Source organism: Argopecten irradians, chromosome 6 (genome assembly GCF_041381155.1).
Source record: "Argopecten irradians isolate NY chromosome 6, Ai_NY, whole genome shotgun sequence".
In the NCBI taxonomy this organism is placed as follows: domain Eukaryota; kingdom Metazoa; phylum Mollusca; class Bivalvia; order Pectinida; family Pectinidae; genus Argopecten; species Argopecten irradians.
Genome location: NC_091139.1, coordinates 21,006,925 through 21,024,921, shown reverse-complemented (window position 1 = coordinate 21,024,921; position 17,997 = coordinate 21,006,925). Strand labels below are relative to the sequence as shown.

Here is a 17,997-nt window from a genome sequence, read left to right as displayed (position 1 = left end):
TACTGATTGGCATAATTTTAACCCCATGTGTGTTCAAATGACTTACTGACGAATGTTTTTTAATCCCATAATGTCTTTATTCGTTCTTTTTATCAAAGTCATGATTTCAGTGCATGAACTGAACAAATATGGAGTAATACGATATCCTTGTCTACACACACCTTATCCTAAACCAATTGATTAATTTTAACTAACTTGGCAGTAATGGTTGGGACCATGTGTAAATGTACATGCAAATCATTCGTTTGTCAACAGTTTGATTGTTTTGGTAACCAGGTCACTACACTACTGCATCAATTTCAATAGATATAGTTACAATGGTGTTACCAGTTTACTTCTCTTTACACAGGACAAGTCCTCCAAACATACTCTTGATCCTTTTAAATAAAACAAGCCAGACACTTCTTTACTGATAACGAGGAAGCGGTCTTCAACGGCATCTTTAACTTGATTTCATACAAAGAAAGTCCAGTCAATTTCAAGTCAAACCTTCATGTGAACTAAGGTCAACTAAAGCTCATTTTTGCCTTGTTTGCATGCCACAGAAGATACCTAATCTACCTCAATGCTGTGAAGCTCTGTTTGCGAGTGAAATAATAAAACCAAATACTTATATGGCGGAAATTGTTAAATGTTCAAAATATATTTGAAGAAACTGGTTTTAATTATATATGGGACTACCAGAAGGTATGTACATATAATAGAGAATCTTTAAAATCTATCTTTAAAACAAAGATTACAAGATCAATTTGTACAAAAAAATGGTTTAATGATATAGAGAATTTCATCAAGAGAGGTCATACTTATTCAGAACCTCGAACATGCACTTACCCATAGAAATTGGAAGATGGACTGGAACCCTTGAAGTAAATAGAACTGGTAATCTATGTTTTACTGATATTTACGGTGGTGATTTGTGCCATTTCGTCTTTTCGTCTTTTCGTCTTTTCGCCCCGAAAAGACGAAAAATAAGAAACCTTAAATATCGTCTTTTCGCCCCGAAAAGATGAAATTTAACAAATTTAAATTTCGTCTTTTCGCGGCGAAAAGACGAAAAGACGAAAACTCAAACACGAAAAGACGAAAGTGATACACGCTAATTAGCGACTTTAATTCTCGTCTTTTCGCCATCGAAAATCTCGTCTTTTCGCCCCGAAAAGACGAAAATTAACAAACCGTAAATTTCGTCTTTTCGTCTTCCGGTCCGGAGTGTAAGTCATTTTGAAATCTTTTTATCTTTATATTGACTTAATTGTTCAGTATGGAAGCATCAAAGTAGTCTATGATAACAATCGATTTATTAAATTGATAGTATTACAAGTATCTTCATCAATAGATAAGATTAGAAATTTTAAAACAAGTCAACATGTATGTTTACAGCAGTTACGTAGATTTCTCACACGTGGCATATGCCACGTGCCACTAACAGATTCATCATTCCGCAAATCTTTTAGCGTGATTGATACATTTTCTAAAATTCATTAATATCTTATTTTTTGTGTTCTAATCGCCCTATTTAGCAATTATGCTTATCAAAACATTGCCGTGTATATGTTAGGACATAATGAACTTAAGATGCTAAACATAGTACTTACAGGAGTTGCCTCCCCTACACAACTTGACAAAAAAGTTGTCGGCGGGTAATATTTGAAAGCGTTTGAACCACGGATCAAAGTTGTTAACAAAATATTTTTTATGAAAGACAACTCGTGAAGACTTTGAGTTTAAAGGAAGGACTTGTACCAAGAAATTGCTCAAATACAGTTAATTATAACAGTCAATCAGTAGGTACAATGTACTATATATTATTTGAAAAGACATTATGACTACATACATGACATGGTCTTCATCATAATTGTACATTAGAAATTACATTATAATCTCCGTCGTACATGAAAGATGACAAAGTATATCTGTAATTTGTAATTTTTCGGAGCGAAAAGACGAAATTTAAGGTTTGTTAATAAAGACGAAAATTAAGATTTGTTAATTTTCGTCTTTTCTGGGCGAAAAGACGAAAATTAAGGTTTGTTAATTTTCGTCTTTTCAGGTGGAAAAGACGAAAAAAATTAAAGGTTTGTTAATTTTCGTCTTTTCGCCAAAAAGACGAAAAGACGAGATTTTTGAAGGCGGAAAAGACGAAAATTAAAGGCGCTAATTAGCGTGCTTCACTTTCGTCATTTCGTGTTTGAATTTTCGTCTTTTCGGGGCGAAAAGACGAAAAGACGAAATGGCATAAATCAGCCACCGTAGATATTGGAAACGAATATCATTATTTGTTTCAATGCAGTAATGAAATGGTGAAACGTTTACGATAAATGTATATACCAAGTTACTATTATAGAAACCATAGTGTTATCGAAATGAAAGACCTATTTACTCTATGTAACATAACTGTTCTGACACATATATATAGGTTTTTGAAAAAAAAATGAAAAACTATTGATCGAGCATGTACATCACTTATACATAATGTAATGCACTATCGCGCGATGGGCCCAATATATTGCATGTTTATATTATGTATAGTGACCTCCTGTTACATACTTGTATGTCTGAGAGTGGAATAAAATCTGAAAATCTGAAATCTACACCACAGTCCCAAATGAACAATTGGCAAGAACCCTCGCACCTGCCCATTCTTGGAAAGTAGGACTCGGTAAATTGTTCTACGCAGAGTGAATTCACAGGTACTACATCGATAATAATAATTTACAGGGACACGCGCCTGCCTATTATTAGAAAGTCTGACTAGGTAAATCGTCAGTCACAGAGTGAAATCACCATATTGATAAAATAATTGACAGAGAACCATGCGCCTGCCTATTATAAGAATGTCTGACTATATAGCTAGTTAAATTGTTCCAATCACAGAGTGAAATCATCATATTGACATGTACATAACAAGCACTGAGTTCAGGGAATAGTAGTTGTGAGTGGTTGAGACCTTATGTATTTCTTAAACGTATCAGACTTCCATCTACCCAACAAACGAATCTGTGCATCAGACATACCTTGTTTGACTGTAAGAGTTGCCCCCTCCCCCTATCCGAAAGCTATGACTCTTATAAAAAGTACTGTTCAGTTCACAGAACTTCAAACATTTTCTGACAACATTGTCATATTGTTTACGAAAGATTGGTTTTTCGTTATGTACAAGGAACAGACAGCCTGGTTTGGGTCCTAGTTTAGGAAGATATTCCAACATAGATTGAACCAGGCATCTAGAGGAAGGTGAAATGGTGTTCATCGTAATTGTATGGGCTTTTTGACTGCTGTTGTGTTTAAAATGACGGAAACAGACCTGCATGTTAGCAGGCTTGTCATGTTGGAAAACAACATGAACATCAGATACCTGAAGAACATTGTGATACTTATCTTGTGCCGTCATTATAAGCTCCCCAACCCTAGCCAAGCCATAAAATGCTAAAGTGAAAATGGATTCGTACAAAACTTGTTCATACAAGGATGGGTATACATATTGTAAAGATTGAACCAGTTTTTGTAGAATTTCCTCTGTAATAGGGAGACGTGAATCCTATTGTGGCACTAAACGTGCTGCACCTGCTACTGCCTTTCTTACCACAAAAGCTTTGGTTGGGTCACTGTTGTCATATCCATTAAACATTATGGAAATATTCTATGGCTGACAAGCGTGAAGTTATTGTACTAGCAGAAAGACCCTTTTCATGTAGATGTGAAACACATAATGCTACAATGGTATACGATAAAGGTATTGAGACATATTTTCGTAAAACAGATGTACAAAAAGTATTTAGATTTTCCTAATTTTGTCATATGACCTATGGGAATAAGGAGGCTTCCAATAATTTGTTTAGCGTAACAGGTAGTGTCTTTGGTCGATCAGAGCGTGAAGTGAACTTGCGTTGGAAGTTGAATAGCTGTCAGTTTCTGAACTTTTCTATCTGTAAACGAAAACATTGGTATTACCAGGAATATGAACTGCTTTAAACAAAGTATCGTTATCTAAACACAAGGTTAACAACTTGCGAATCAAGCGCATAATAATTTTATCGCGTTTGCATGTTTGGAGCATTACACATTGTAGGTGGATGATCCCCATTGCAGATTGAACTTTTATGGGGGAACCGACATCCATTGCAGTAACGGTCATTCAAAAAACTGTAACCTCAAGGGCCAGTAAAATAAAAATTTAAATATAAACTGTCACCACAAAGGTCAGTAATATCAATACTAAAATATAAACTGTAACCTCAAGGGCCAGTAATATCAACACTAAAATATAAACTGTAACCTCAAGGGCCAGTAATATCAATACTAAAATATAAACTGTAACCTCAAGGGCCAGTAATATCAACACTAAAATATAAACTGTAACCTCAAGGGCCAGTAATATCAACACTAAAATATAAACTGTAACCTCAAGGGCCAGTAATATCAACACTAAAATATAAACTGTAACCTCAAGGGCCAGTAATATCAACACTAAAATATAAACTGTAACCTCAAGGGCCAGTAATATCAACACTAAAATATAAACTGTAACCTCAAGGGCCAGTAATATCAACACTAAAATATAAACTGTAACTTCAAGGGCCAGTAATATCAACAATGAAATATAAACCTTAACCTCAAGGGTCAGTAATATCAACACTAAAATATAAACCTTAACCTCAAGGGCCAGTAATATCAACACTTTAATATAAACCTTAACCTCAAGGGTCAGTAATATCAATACTAAAATATAAACTGTAACCTCAAGGGCCAGTAATATCAACACTAAAATATAAACTGTAACCTCAAGGGCCAGTAATATCAACACTAAAATATAAACTGTAACCTCAAGGGCCAGTAATATCAATACTAAAATATAAACTGTAACCTCAAGGGCCAGTAATATCAACACTAAAATATAAACTGTAACCTCAAGGGCCAGTAATATCAATACTAAAATATAAACTGTAACCTCAAGGGCCAGTAATATCAATGCTAAAATATAAACTGTAACCTCATAGGCAAGTTAGATAATTAGGAATTAATCTTTTTGTCAGGTTGTACTGCACGTGGAGATGTGTTACACTTTCGCTTTCGGTTTGAAGTAATTAAAATCGAATTTAAACTACCAATAAGAAAAGTATGACAATTCTTTTCCTTAAAATCAATATGGCGTCGTCAAGATAGGTTCTCAAGAGGAAATATTCTGTGGGGTTCAATTGATGCTGATCAACAGGGGCCAAACTTTATCCCGCGTTGACCAACGACATTTGACCTCTCGCATATAGCCGAATGTACAGTGTCCCTTATCAGGGAATGGCCCGTCGGAGCCTACTGATCTCCCTCTATATATATACTGAGAGCCGATGAAAACGCAACACTGTTATAATATGCATAATGAAATGGTAACAAAAAAATTACAGAAAAAATCTTAATTTTCATTACAAAGGTATACATTTCGAGAGTCGTTTCCTACCAGTGAGTTAGTCAAAGATTGCCCGTGAATGTGGATGAGACAAACGTTTCAACGCTACCCCCCAAATCCATTTTCACACTATCAATATCTGATGTGGCCACCATTTGCCTCCACACAAGCACGACACCTACGTGGCATGGACCGAACCAGACGCTGAATTCTAACTGGCTGAATGTTCCTCCACTCCTCCTGAAGGGCAATTTCAAGTTCACGTCGATTTTGCGGTTGTGGCTGACGTCGTTTCACAGCTTAACCTAACTGGTTCCGCAAGTGTTCAATCGGACTAAGGTCAGGGGAGAAGGCAGGCCAAGGCAGTGTTTGATTGTTCTGTTGATTAAGGAAGTCTGTGGTCAACCTTGCATGAGTGCGCACTAGCATTGTGTTGCTGTAGAATGTCGACATCGGGATGATTACGAAAGAACGGTACAACGGTAGTTTGTAGGACTTCGTCGATGTAACGCCGTGCGGTCACATTACCGTCCACGATAACAAGGGGCGTCCTGCGGTCGCAGGATATCCCTCCCAACACCATGACACTGCCACCACCCCAACGGTCACATTCGCGGACGCACGAATCGACGTGATGCTCTCCCCGTCGTCTCCACACGCGAATTCTACCGTCACTATCACGGAGATGGAAGCGGGATTTTATCCGTGAACAGTACGCGTCTCCATTGGCGCATGAGCCAACGTCGATGCCTCCGGGTCAACGTCATGTGATTTTGACGTCGACGTTGTGTCAACATGTTCCCACGGAAGGGTCTACAGGCTTTCAATCCGGCGCTACGCAAACGTCGGCGGACAGTAGACACCGAAATTCGTCTTCCATTGATACCTATCGTTGTTCTGGCCGTTTGGGAGGCAGTTTGGAAGCGGTCATGGATATGGGTGACCCGGATGTAACGGTCCTGTCGATCCAATGTCACTCGTTGCCTCCCAGGGCGCGGTCTATCATTGAGAGAACCCGTTTGAACGTACCGCTGATGAAGTCTCACAATAGTAGAAGGCGAACATTCCATTCTACGCGCAATATCACGCCGCGGAAGTCCGCCTGTTAACATATTCCTAACTTCATGACGCTGGGTATCCGTATGTTGTGGCACCGTTTTCAAAACTAAACAGCGTTTTCAAAATCTGAATGTGGAAAACAGACTGTACACGTGTAATGGGTAGACCAAGCGCGCATTGATACCGAGTGCACGTGCAGATAGGTACTTTTTCATCAATCGACCGCTTCACGGCCCGAGGGCAAGTTCAGTCATGCGAATCATTATTGTATACATAGGTAAGGTGCTCAAAGTTTTATATTATGAATTTGTTTGATATGAACAAAACATTTAATTGAAAATATTCAATTAAAAAGTGTTGCGTTTTCATTGGCTCTCAGTTTATATATACATGTACATGTATGACGTCACTACCATGTTTCATAACAAGACATACAACATAATAAAACACATATAAAATTAACAATTTAATAAAATTATGCAATCTTTGCAAAAAAATTTGCTTGTTCACAAACTTTTATTTTTATCCTAGATCAAAACACATGTTCATTAGTTCCATTCCAGAGGTTTCTTCAATACGACAGTAGAATATAGGACTACGATAACTATTTAGAGAGTATGGAGTTATATACAAACCTCTAGAGAACCGTTACCAGCGTATTAGGTTTGTGAAAACAATTACGAGATAAATAATTGGACATTTATAATTTTTGGGACCTTAAAGGCTAATAAAGTACCGAATTAATCGTCTGGTTGGCTCTTGTGGCCGCCTTAATACAGACGGTAACTAATCAGTCGCTGGTATCCTGCTGTTGAAATAATTATGAAGAGTTAAAGAGTAAAACCAGACGGATTTGTTTCTTTGATAATTTAATTTATTCAGAACTCTATTTGACCTTGTCATGTTCATATATTAAGTAACTACTTTCTTGTGCATTTATCAAATCAACATTCCTTTCCATATTTAAACAATTAAAATAAAAATGTTATTATAAATGTAAAAAATGCTTATTGATAACTCCTGTACTCTTGATGTTAAAGGTATATGTGCCGTATTTTTCATACGAATCAAGATAAGCTTTTAATATATTATTCATCACCAAAAATTACTAACTTTTTGAAAATAACAGTGCTTTCAATGCATAGGTTATAATTTTACATGTACAAACAAGAGCTGAAAATGATTTTTGGCAGTGCTGCCAAAAATCATTTATTAGCATCAATAAGTGAAGTGAAATGAGTACATTACGGTGAGACTATGAAGCCAAATTGTGGTCTGCGATTTCATTACACATTTTTTCAATGTTTTTAGTAATTATAAAGTGTACTTCTGCAGGTATGTTTTCATTTAAACATATTTCAGGGTATAAAAACAATAAATTTCAGTACAAAATATTTCCTTTATATAAACTAATGTTTATACGTCATCTGAAGCCATTTGAATGGTTTTTTCAGCTTTATTCATCAAACCTTATAGTCTACCAGTATAACTCCCAAAATGACTTTAGCGGGACAAAAATTCCGAAAGAGTTCATTTATGGTTTTTCATAATCTAAAGGTATCGTAGTATCTCAGAAAAAAAATCCCCATCTCTAGGTGTTGGGGGAAAAAATTCCTTGGGGTTTGAATTAGGGTGGTCAGATTGGTAAAGCGATTCATTTTAGTTTACTCCTACTAGCGATTTATATCAAATAATTACAACATTATGTTCAAAACCTCAATATTTAGTTTGAAAAACACACTACAGTATCTGAACAATATTTGCTAAGTCCCCCTGAATTCACACAGCCCCCCTCCAGCCTCCCCCTCACCCGGGAACCAGTACCCCCCCCTCCCCCCGCTCTTTGATTTTTTTTTAAAACAAATTTTTGCATGTGCGTGTCATAATTTAAAAATATAATTACTAAAATCTACATTGATTAACAGAAACATTGTAATTGCTTAAAATTATGCCCAACTAACTGCACGTGCAGATTTTTCATCGAAATGACCGAGATCTAGGGACTGGGAAGCGATAGGTTTCGGCCTCAATTCAAACCTTACTTTCCAGTGTAATACTAAATATGGAGTATGTTTCTGTGTGTGTATATCACAACATTGGTTTTATTTGTGGTGAAAAGCAATTGTTTATAATGAAGAATTGTATTCAATAGCAGGTATAATACTTGGTCGAAATGACCAGAATTAGCAAAATCTGGTCGGGTGAATGTACATTACTCGTGAGTTCTTCGATTTCTCCTACAAAGCGCGGAGCAAACGCACATAAAGTTATCAAGCGATATTTTCTTGCAAAATTTCACTAATTGTTTTGTCTCATTACTTTATTGTCATTCTTGTTTGTTATTGTACAAGTGTAATCTCCAGTCAAACGTTTTAGACATTCATAGTATGGAAGGGGGTAATCCGGAAAGTTTGACATGTATTATTTGCCGAGAATCATTGAACAATGATAGGGCAAAATTGTACAGCAAAGGTATCGATAGCTTGATACAGGCATCCCAGATCTGTGGTGACGATACACTATTATACGATTTGCAGCATGCCGTACCTGGAACCACACATGTCCACCCTGAATGCCGCAAAAAATACACTGACAAGAGAAAACTTTGTGATTTAAAGAAACAGAGTGCCTCTTGTAGCAGTGCAAAGCGGTTACGCTCGGGCGATGATTTATTCATGTGGAGACAGAATTGCTTCCTATGTCGACATGTTGCATTTGATGATCGTCATCCAAATCGTACAGAAATGTTTGAGGTTCGAACACTCAAATTTAGAGATAGAATTCTTGCATTATGCGAGGAGAAGGAGCACCCATGGAACGATGCTGTTCGAAACCGGATCCATGGATGCCACGATCTCGTGGCTGTGGAAGCCCGATACCATAGTCGTTGTCTAGTCTCCTTTTCAACGTGATTCCCAAGAGTCTTGTTCTGGACCAGCCAGCCAATGCTGGGAGGCCGAAGGACAGCAAGAAGTGTATGAGCATTTTTTGAGTTCTGTGTCATTGGCTAGAGACTGAAGGTGATATAGATTTGTACACAATCGACGATCTTCTAACAACCATGGGTCAATTAGCAGGAGGAAAACGATATTTACTCTGCCAAGTCCCTGAGACGTGAATTGGTAAACCATTATGGTGAACACGTTTTCTTCGCACAAACGTTTGGGGGAACACGTCAGGATGTTGTTTGTTTTAGAGACATGGCAGGCTTCATCTTATAAGTGAGAGATGGTACGACGAACGACTTAAAAATAAAGAAACAAGAGTACCAACGTATTGTAACCACTGCTGCAAAAAGTGATCCGAGAAGAGATACGGGCACATGACTATACCAAAGATGAATATCCAAACGCAGAGGATATCCACAGCATTGAGAAAGCACGGTCGTTTTTGACGCCATGTCTCTTGACATTCATAGATACTTTGATGAGCAATGACCTAAAGCGTGTTGGGTATAGGGCATGTCATCGCTCAGGGGTGTCAGACCGAAATCAGTAATGTCACCCATTCTTTTTGGACTAGGAGTGGAAATGGATCATGTTTTTGGATCTGAATGGCTCAATTGATTCAATTGAGCTCACTAGGATTTTCATCGTCCTACACGGAAATTTCTTTATTCAAGCATTCTATCATACAGGATAAAACTGCTTCAAGTCTAGAATCTCAATCTGATTTCGTTCAGTATGCTGCTGACAATGCAGATGTGAACATTGCCCACTATAGATGGGTCAGGTTACCTTTCATGGCATGGGGGGGTTATTCGGTGGGAAAAGAGCGCGTATCCAGCCTGCCCCAGAGTCATGTAAAACGGGCAACTAGAATGAATGTGGATGATTTGGTGCATGACAGGGGGTATCAGGATTATCCCTTATATTCAGTCTACACTTCCAGGATTAGCGTCGCATCGATTCAGTCCAATGATTACTTCTCTTCGACCATATGTAATTCCCGGGTCTTCATACTACTCCAATGTCTTATGGAAGTCAGCTCTGATGGTACAGAAAAATCTGGAACCAACACCTGATTGGACAAACTGGTCCGGTTTCATGCAAATGGCATTCAGGAATGGCGATGAAGTGAAGGTTGATGTTGGTCACAATCTTGCCGCTCATCGATCTAAATCCAAGTGACTACAGCTGTTTGTTTTCAGTGATTGATTTTGTCGATAGCGAGGTGAAAACGCATGGGTCTGCAAGAGACAACACTAACCTTCGACCAACCTCTCTTTATAAAAGCCGTTGACATTGTACTGTCGAAAAGAATAAAGTCAGTGGTAATCAGACTTGGTGGCTTCCACACTCTTATGAGTGCAGTCGGGAGCGCATTTCAGTTGATGAAAGGTTCTGGTATCGAAGAAGCATCTGGCCACAAGGTTAGACGGCCCGCAACGCAATCTTCCATGAAAATGACGAGCGGCATAGGCAAGTAACCGCGCGCTAGTTACGTGCAATATTCATATACCTTGTAATCAACGCTTATCAACTAAACTCTAAGAACTGTTTTCCCCCCCCAGTTGAAAATCAACATGTCCGCGAGAACGGAACAAAATAAGACCTCGAATGTCTCTCCTGAAAATTTACTAGACTTCAACAATCTAGAAACTTCACCTCTTAGTAATGTGATTGTAAAAATATCTTAGGATCTGTTGGCCGATAGTCACAGAGTCACACCCCTCAGACATACATTCTACAAGATGTCCGAGGCTTCACTATCTAACTAAATCCCAAACTGCTAAACTAGGGTGCAGTTCCTGTTCCATATTCATGTCATCAACGATTTTATCTTGGCAGAGCGTACAAAATCATGGGAGGGGCATCTGAATGCCAGTACAAATCTTCTGAACCTGTTTGCGGCCACTGGACATATACATTACGCCAAAAGTCTCCGGCTCTACGTTCAGATGATGCGTGCTCTCCCTGACGAACATCCGTTGCTATATCAGTTTTTCACCGATAAAGGACGTCATGCTGTACAGCGGAGCCAGCATCCACTAAATGGACTTTGGTCAGATCTAACGATCGAACAAGTCCTTATGTGTTCCCTAAAAAGCAGAGGTGGTCTCTCCCATGGACGTGGCATGACCGAAAGCGTAAGACATCAATGGGTCTTTACAATGCACCAGAGGGCAGGGATCCACGAGGCAATGACTACCCTCACCAAGCAACATCGAGAAACGTCCGACCAGCATATAGATATGAGCAAATCACGTCAACAACGTGACGCAATCGACCTTCGAAATATCCTCTCTTGGTTTGATGACCATAACCCATTTGATGATGAAATAGAAGAGCTTCGTTCCCTTTCGACTGGTTTGACGGCATCTGATGGTGATGGAATTAATTGTCATGAAGCTGAAAAGGTTGGTGCCAGCATACAGGCCTCACTAGATGGAGTTACCTACAGTGATGCGAAGATAAAACGTTCTCAGCAAGTTCGCACATTGCAGGATCTCCAACCAAGTGTACGAATTAAAGACAAGTGTGTCTCGATAGACCCCAGCGTTTTATTTCTCAGGTGTTGTGCTATTAGTAAACGAATGGACGTAGATATCCAGAAATATATGTCCCATGAAATGTGCACAATTCCACCAGCCCTCTTCAAAGATGGATTCATGAGGAAAGCAGACAAAGCAGATCTTGCACAGGTTATACAGAAAGAAATGGGCAATTGCATTTCGCATGAACTTGATCCGCAACCCATTGTCGTAGTGGATGGCGGCTGGCTGCTACACCGGGTACGATGGAGAAAGGGCCTTACTTACGAGGAGATCGTAAACGAATATTCATCATATCTCGAGAGACAATTTGGTCTTACCACCGTTGTTTTCGATGGGTACGAAGAGTGTAACACCAAAGACCACGAGCACTCGAGACGGACCGCATCCAAAACATCAGCTACAGTCTCTCCAAGGCCTGACATGAAATCCCATGATAAGCAAGACGCCTTTCTTAACAATGCTAAAAATAAGACTGAGTTCATTAAAATGCTTGGACAGCATTTACAGCAGCGTAATCATTCTATACATATCAGTAAAGGTGATGCCGATACAATGATCGTAAACAAGGCAATCTCCTTTGCACGCAACTCACAAAGTGTGACTGTCGTTGCCGAGGACACAGACATCTTTGTTATGCTGCTTCATCATTGGGGTGATGGTATGGCTCAGGTATATCTGCGGAGAGAAGGACGGAAAGGAAAACAAGAAGCAGTGAAGTTGTATAACATACAGGAAGCTTGTGAGCACATCACACCAGCACAGAAAAAATACATACTGTTTATCCATGCTTGGTCAGGCTGTGACACTACATCTGCGTGCTATGGTCAAGGGAAAGTACAGTTTTTTAAGACCCTTTCAAAATCTTTGGAGGTACAAAAACCTAGCTCAGATCATTAGCTCACGAACAAGTACAGGGAGTGAAATCGGAGACGCAGGTGTGCGACTGTTCTGCTTTGTGTTTGATGGCGATGTCAACCAGGACTTGAGCTATCTTCGCTACATACGTCTACAAAGAATGATCGCAACTTGTTCCAAGCTGGAGCCACAAAAGTTACCACCAACATGCCGCGCTGCACATTTCCATGCGCTTCGTGTACACCTGCAGATTTCTGCATGGTCTGAGCTGGCAGACGTGCTAAATCCACTGGAGTTTGGCTGGCAAAAAGTCAAAACAGGTCTGCAACCCATCCAAACTGACCTTCCGCCAGCTCCACCGGAGATTCTGCAGTATGTTCGCTGCAAGTGCAAAAGTGCAACGAACAGATGCAGAACTAATCTGTGTTCTTGCAAGAAAAATGGACTACGGTGTGTCGAGGCATGTGGTGGATGTCGTGGCGAGGATTGCGAGAATCGAGAGCCTGTCGACATTGGCGATGATCGCGAGGACGATTCGTTCTGAAGTAGGAAGGTATTTAGAACATGCAACTTAACTGAATATTATAGACGTTTGCTAATTTGTGTTTGTCATAATTCCAAATAAGCGTAAATTGCTAAAAAAATAGATAGTTTGCGGGATTTTATTCATAATTGTTATATTTAGCGACTCGCTCACAGTAGTTCAGAATTTTGTATTTGATTTTTATTTTTGACTAACGATGATTGAATTTCTAAAACAGAATCACCTAAGAACCAGATTATTTTCTTTGAATATTGTTCTAGTATACCTTGCGCACATGTAAACAAAATTTCATCACATTTGAAGCACGGATGGCCACACGGTACTAACATATACTCCCCTACTCCCCTTTTTCTATGAAGAAATTGGTGTCAGAATTTAAAAAGCGCGGGAATTTTTTTCCCCACCACCTGGGAATGGGGATTTTTTTTCTGGGGCTCTTTAGGGTATACTGAATAAGAAAAAATCGGTCCCATCTCTTTCGGATAAATTATTGTCATTAAACAAAAAGATAGAGAAAAAGATATATACTATTAAAAATATAAGCTTAAAAACGCAAATATTGTTTCAAATTTTGTTTCAAAGCCCAGGAGACAAAAATGTCATAACATATAAGAGAGATAAACAGAGAGGAGAAAGAAAATAAATTAAATATACATTAATTATAGCAGAACAAGTTTTTTCCCATTTTTGCCATTCCTTTCGAAATTTCACTTCATAAGCATTACCTTTGTTATAAGCCAAGCATTTTTGAACATTATGATAGTCTTGAATAGCATTAATTAGAGAATTTAAATTTAAAGATTTGTGAAGACAACGCATTTTATATATATAGTGTTTCACTATAATAAGTATTTCATTATCAATTCTACTATTTACATTTTGAAGGAGAAGTCCAAAAAAGAAAGATTCTTTATTGAAACTAAAAGGAATAAAAAGAGTGTCTAAAAGAGTTTCAAGACTCACAAGAAGTTTTTGCACCTCTTGACATTCCCAAAGCAAGTGTGTTATAATTTCATATTCCGAGTTGCAAAGTGTACACATAGGCGACTGAACAATTTGAGCTTTAAATAAAAAAAGAATTAGATGCCAGAATATTATGATTAACTCTATATTGAAACCACTGAAATTTTGTGTTTTTTGTAATCATAAATGGAAGCTTAAAAACATTTTTCCATGATATATTACTCAAATCGAAAATTGAATTCCATTTCTTTTGTCCTGATGGTACAATATTGGTTTTTATCAGACTATTATAAAAAAACTTTGGAACCTTTAGATTTACTAAACATTTGCTCATAATATATTGGAATAAATGGACAAGGTATTTCTGTTTAAGGAAAACCTGGATTGCGATTTAATTGTTTTACTGCTGATATAACTCTGTGATACTGAAGGAAGGTAGTCTCTATGTGATATTTTTGAGTAAATTCTTCAAAAGTCTAAAATCTACCAGAATCATTGTCTCTTATTAAATCCTTTATATTTATAACTCCCTTTTTATACCAGTCTCTAATGAAAATTGACTTTCTGTCAATAAGAATTTTGTCATTATACCATAGTGGGGTCTTCAGATAAACACCTTGATCATTCAAATCCCTTTCCTTAGCCAAATACATTTTTTACAGGCTTTCAAAACATCTAACCAGAACTTGTTTTTACACATTTATGCTCACATTTTTTATATAGTCTGAGCCAGTTTGAATCAGCAAATCTATATTGACATAAGTTTTCATAATGGCTTGCCATTTTGATGAACATCGGAATAATCTTCTTATCCAACCTAATTTAAGAGAATCTATAAAAGTTTGGATATAAATCATTCTTAACCCACCATTGATATAATCCTGAACAACTACTTCTTTTCCTTTATCTACTTTACTATTCCATAGAAAATCATACAATGTGGAATTCAATTTCCCAATAAATTTTCCATCTGGGTTTGGTAATGATATAAACAGATGATTAAACTGTGAAACTAAAATAGGTTTAATTACATTTATTTGCCAATTGGTGTTAAAAATCTTCTTTTCCAGGATCTTATGAGTGATTTTAATTTTGTAAGTTTTTTTTTATCAAAGTTTAACTGAGGAATCACATGCAAGTTAACATTGCATTCAATACCTAGCAAAGTGAAGGTTTCCCTGCCCCATTGTAGATCAAGTTCTGGAAGAAATTTATCTGTACTATATTTCTTACTGCCAATACAAACAACTTGTGTTTTTGAAATATTTATTTTAAGTCCTGATATATTCGCAAAAAAGTCAAGTTCTGTAACGGCTTCTCTAAGTGATTTTTCTGTGCCATCAAGTGCAAGGGATGTGTCGTCTGCATACTGTGAAAGAAGTATGGGACAATTATCCACATCAATACCTTTAATCTTTTATTATTTCTTAGTTTGATAGCTAGCATTTCAGCAACAATGATAAAAATGTAGGGAGCGATTGGGTCCCCTTGACGACAACCCCTTTTAATTTGAAAAAAAAATGAGACAGATTTCAACCCTGAATAATAGACGCACTGACCTGATTATGAAATGTTTTGACCCAATGAATTATACTATCACCAAAACCAAAAAACAATAATACTTTTCCAATAAATTTTCATGACACCGAATCAAAGGCCTTTTCAAAATCAATCATTAAAAACATACCTGGAATATCATTTTCCTCTGTATACTGCATTACATCATAAACTAGTCTAGTATTTTCACCTATATATCTGCTCGAAAGAAATCCTGTCTGATCTTTATCAATTATTTTATCTAAAACTGTCCTAATTCTGTTTGCTATAGTACCTGAAGCTATTTTTATACTACATTTAGAAGTGTAATAGGTCTCCAATTATTTATAAAATGTCTGGGTTTATCTCCCTTTGGAATACATGAAATAATTCCTCGTCGTTGTGAGATAGATAAAATACCATTCTTATAACCTAAATTTATAGAACGAACAACAAAAATTGGCAACATTAAATGCAATTAAATTAAATGCAATCTAACAATCCTTTAATTGTTATATTTACATTTTACTTTCTAGTTCAAAATAAAACATAATTTAGATGCGAGTGAACATTTGAATTTCCCGCTTCAGTCATTTAAACTCACAAGCAAAGTTCAAAGTGATAAAATATAGTCCCTATAAAAAATTGAAAAGACAACAAAATTTCAATGTTTTTCAGTAGCTTTTCAGTTTACTTTTAATTATCCAGCCATTTAAAAAATTTTGTTATAGTTTCATAACCAAACTGGTTCATTCAACTACAATGTCAATTTTCCCGCTCGGACTAACATGGTTTCAGTAAACAAGACTCACATCCATTTATGTAGATATCACTACACCAAGTCTAGGCTGCATTTATTGGCTCATAATGCAGATCACGATTATCATTAGAGTAATGGGAGTCTCTGTGGCAAAATGTAAATATGTACTGGTGTATGTTTCATGTACATATCACGTAATCTAAAGTTAACACAAATCGTATAAAGTATCCAAATCAGAATTTCGTAGAGAGTTAAAGATGTATTACACATTTACAGTGAACACAGGTTTCATTAGTGTATGGTTTCTTCCAATAACAGTTTTTGTGATTTTTATCTGGTTATATTAACATTGGAACCCCACCACGTAATCTTACCAACCGATGGTGGCTTTGTTCAATGGACCGACACCATTATCATTATGAATTCATAATTGTAATTCGAGCGATCATGGAAGATACCTGGTGAAATGGCTGTCCCGTCCTTGACGATAACGAATTGTTTATAGAATATGGATGCAAAATCAGATATAAATATAGGCATTGAACTGAATTCAGTTAGCAAATATACAATAATAAATGCCAATTGAGACAGCGCGTGCGCTTCATTAAATTTACCGTTATCCAGTTGACATTCATACTTCCATAATTACCAAGGCCAATGTTTTAAAAACGACACGGGATTTCTTTATCCATATTCATATATCAAATCACAAGCCTTGTCCTCAAAATTGTTTGGAAAGAAATAAGATAGGTGTTTGGGGTTAATTTGTTATTAAATGAAACAACAGTTTGTGTGATGACAGGAACTTGAATATCTTGTGTCGTCCTATTGTTTTAGGGAAACGCTGTCGATATAACATAAATATTTAATAAATGTTTAACAAAACACACGAGGTATACGGATAATGGGATTTGTGTTCTATAACTGTTTTAACGAAACAATCATCCAACAATAATTTGTGTCTATGTAATCTAAGGTAATTCTAACCGTTATAAGCAATCATCAAATATGCCATAATCCTGTAGTATAGTCATACTTACTTTCAGATACACTGGACCTCAATACAGCGAAAACGATAACTATGACACATCCGTTTAAACCAGTATGTCCTATCGCCATTTTGTTCGGCTTCACACCAACAAGGAAGTATCGCGTATTTTATATTTTCTATAAAAAGATGAAATTCTCTAGTCGCATACGGGTAGATATTTGTTTTTTTTTATCCTGGGGATCTTATATACACATTCCGCATAAAATAATGTGACGTACGTACGATATACTCGCCAAACTGTAGTTAACATCGGTTTTAGTGATATGTTTACACTCAACGTGACATGTAAGTATTCTCAACTTACACCGACATTTAGATAAACCCTTACTTT

At 37.1% G+C, this 17,997-nt stretch overlaps 1 protein-coding gene across 1 annotated transcript; it reads right to left on the bottom strand.

The window, feature by feature from the left end:
- Positions 1-6,078: 6,078 nt before the first annotated feature.
- LOC138326394 (uncharacterized) lies at positions 6,079-6,513 on the bottom strand. Its single transcript, XM_069272505.1, has one exon. It carries the CDS (start codon positions 6,511-6,513, stop codon positions 6,079-6,081), a length of 435 nt encoding a protein of 144 aa, XP_069128606.1.
- Positions 6,514-17,997: the final 11,484 nt, after the last annotated feature.

Coding starts and splice junctions, on each gene's coding strand:
- LOC138326394 (XM_069272505.1), bottom strand. CDS start 6,513: ATGTTAACAGGCGGACTTCCGCGGCGTGATATTGCGCGTAGAATGGAA.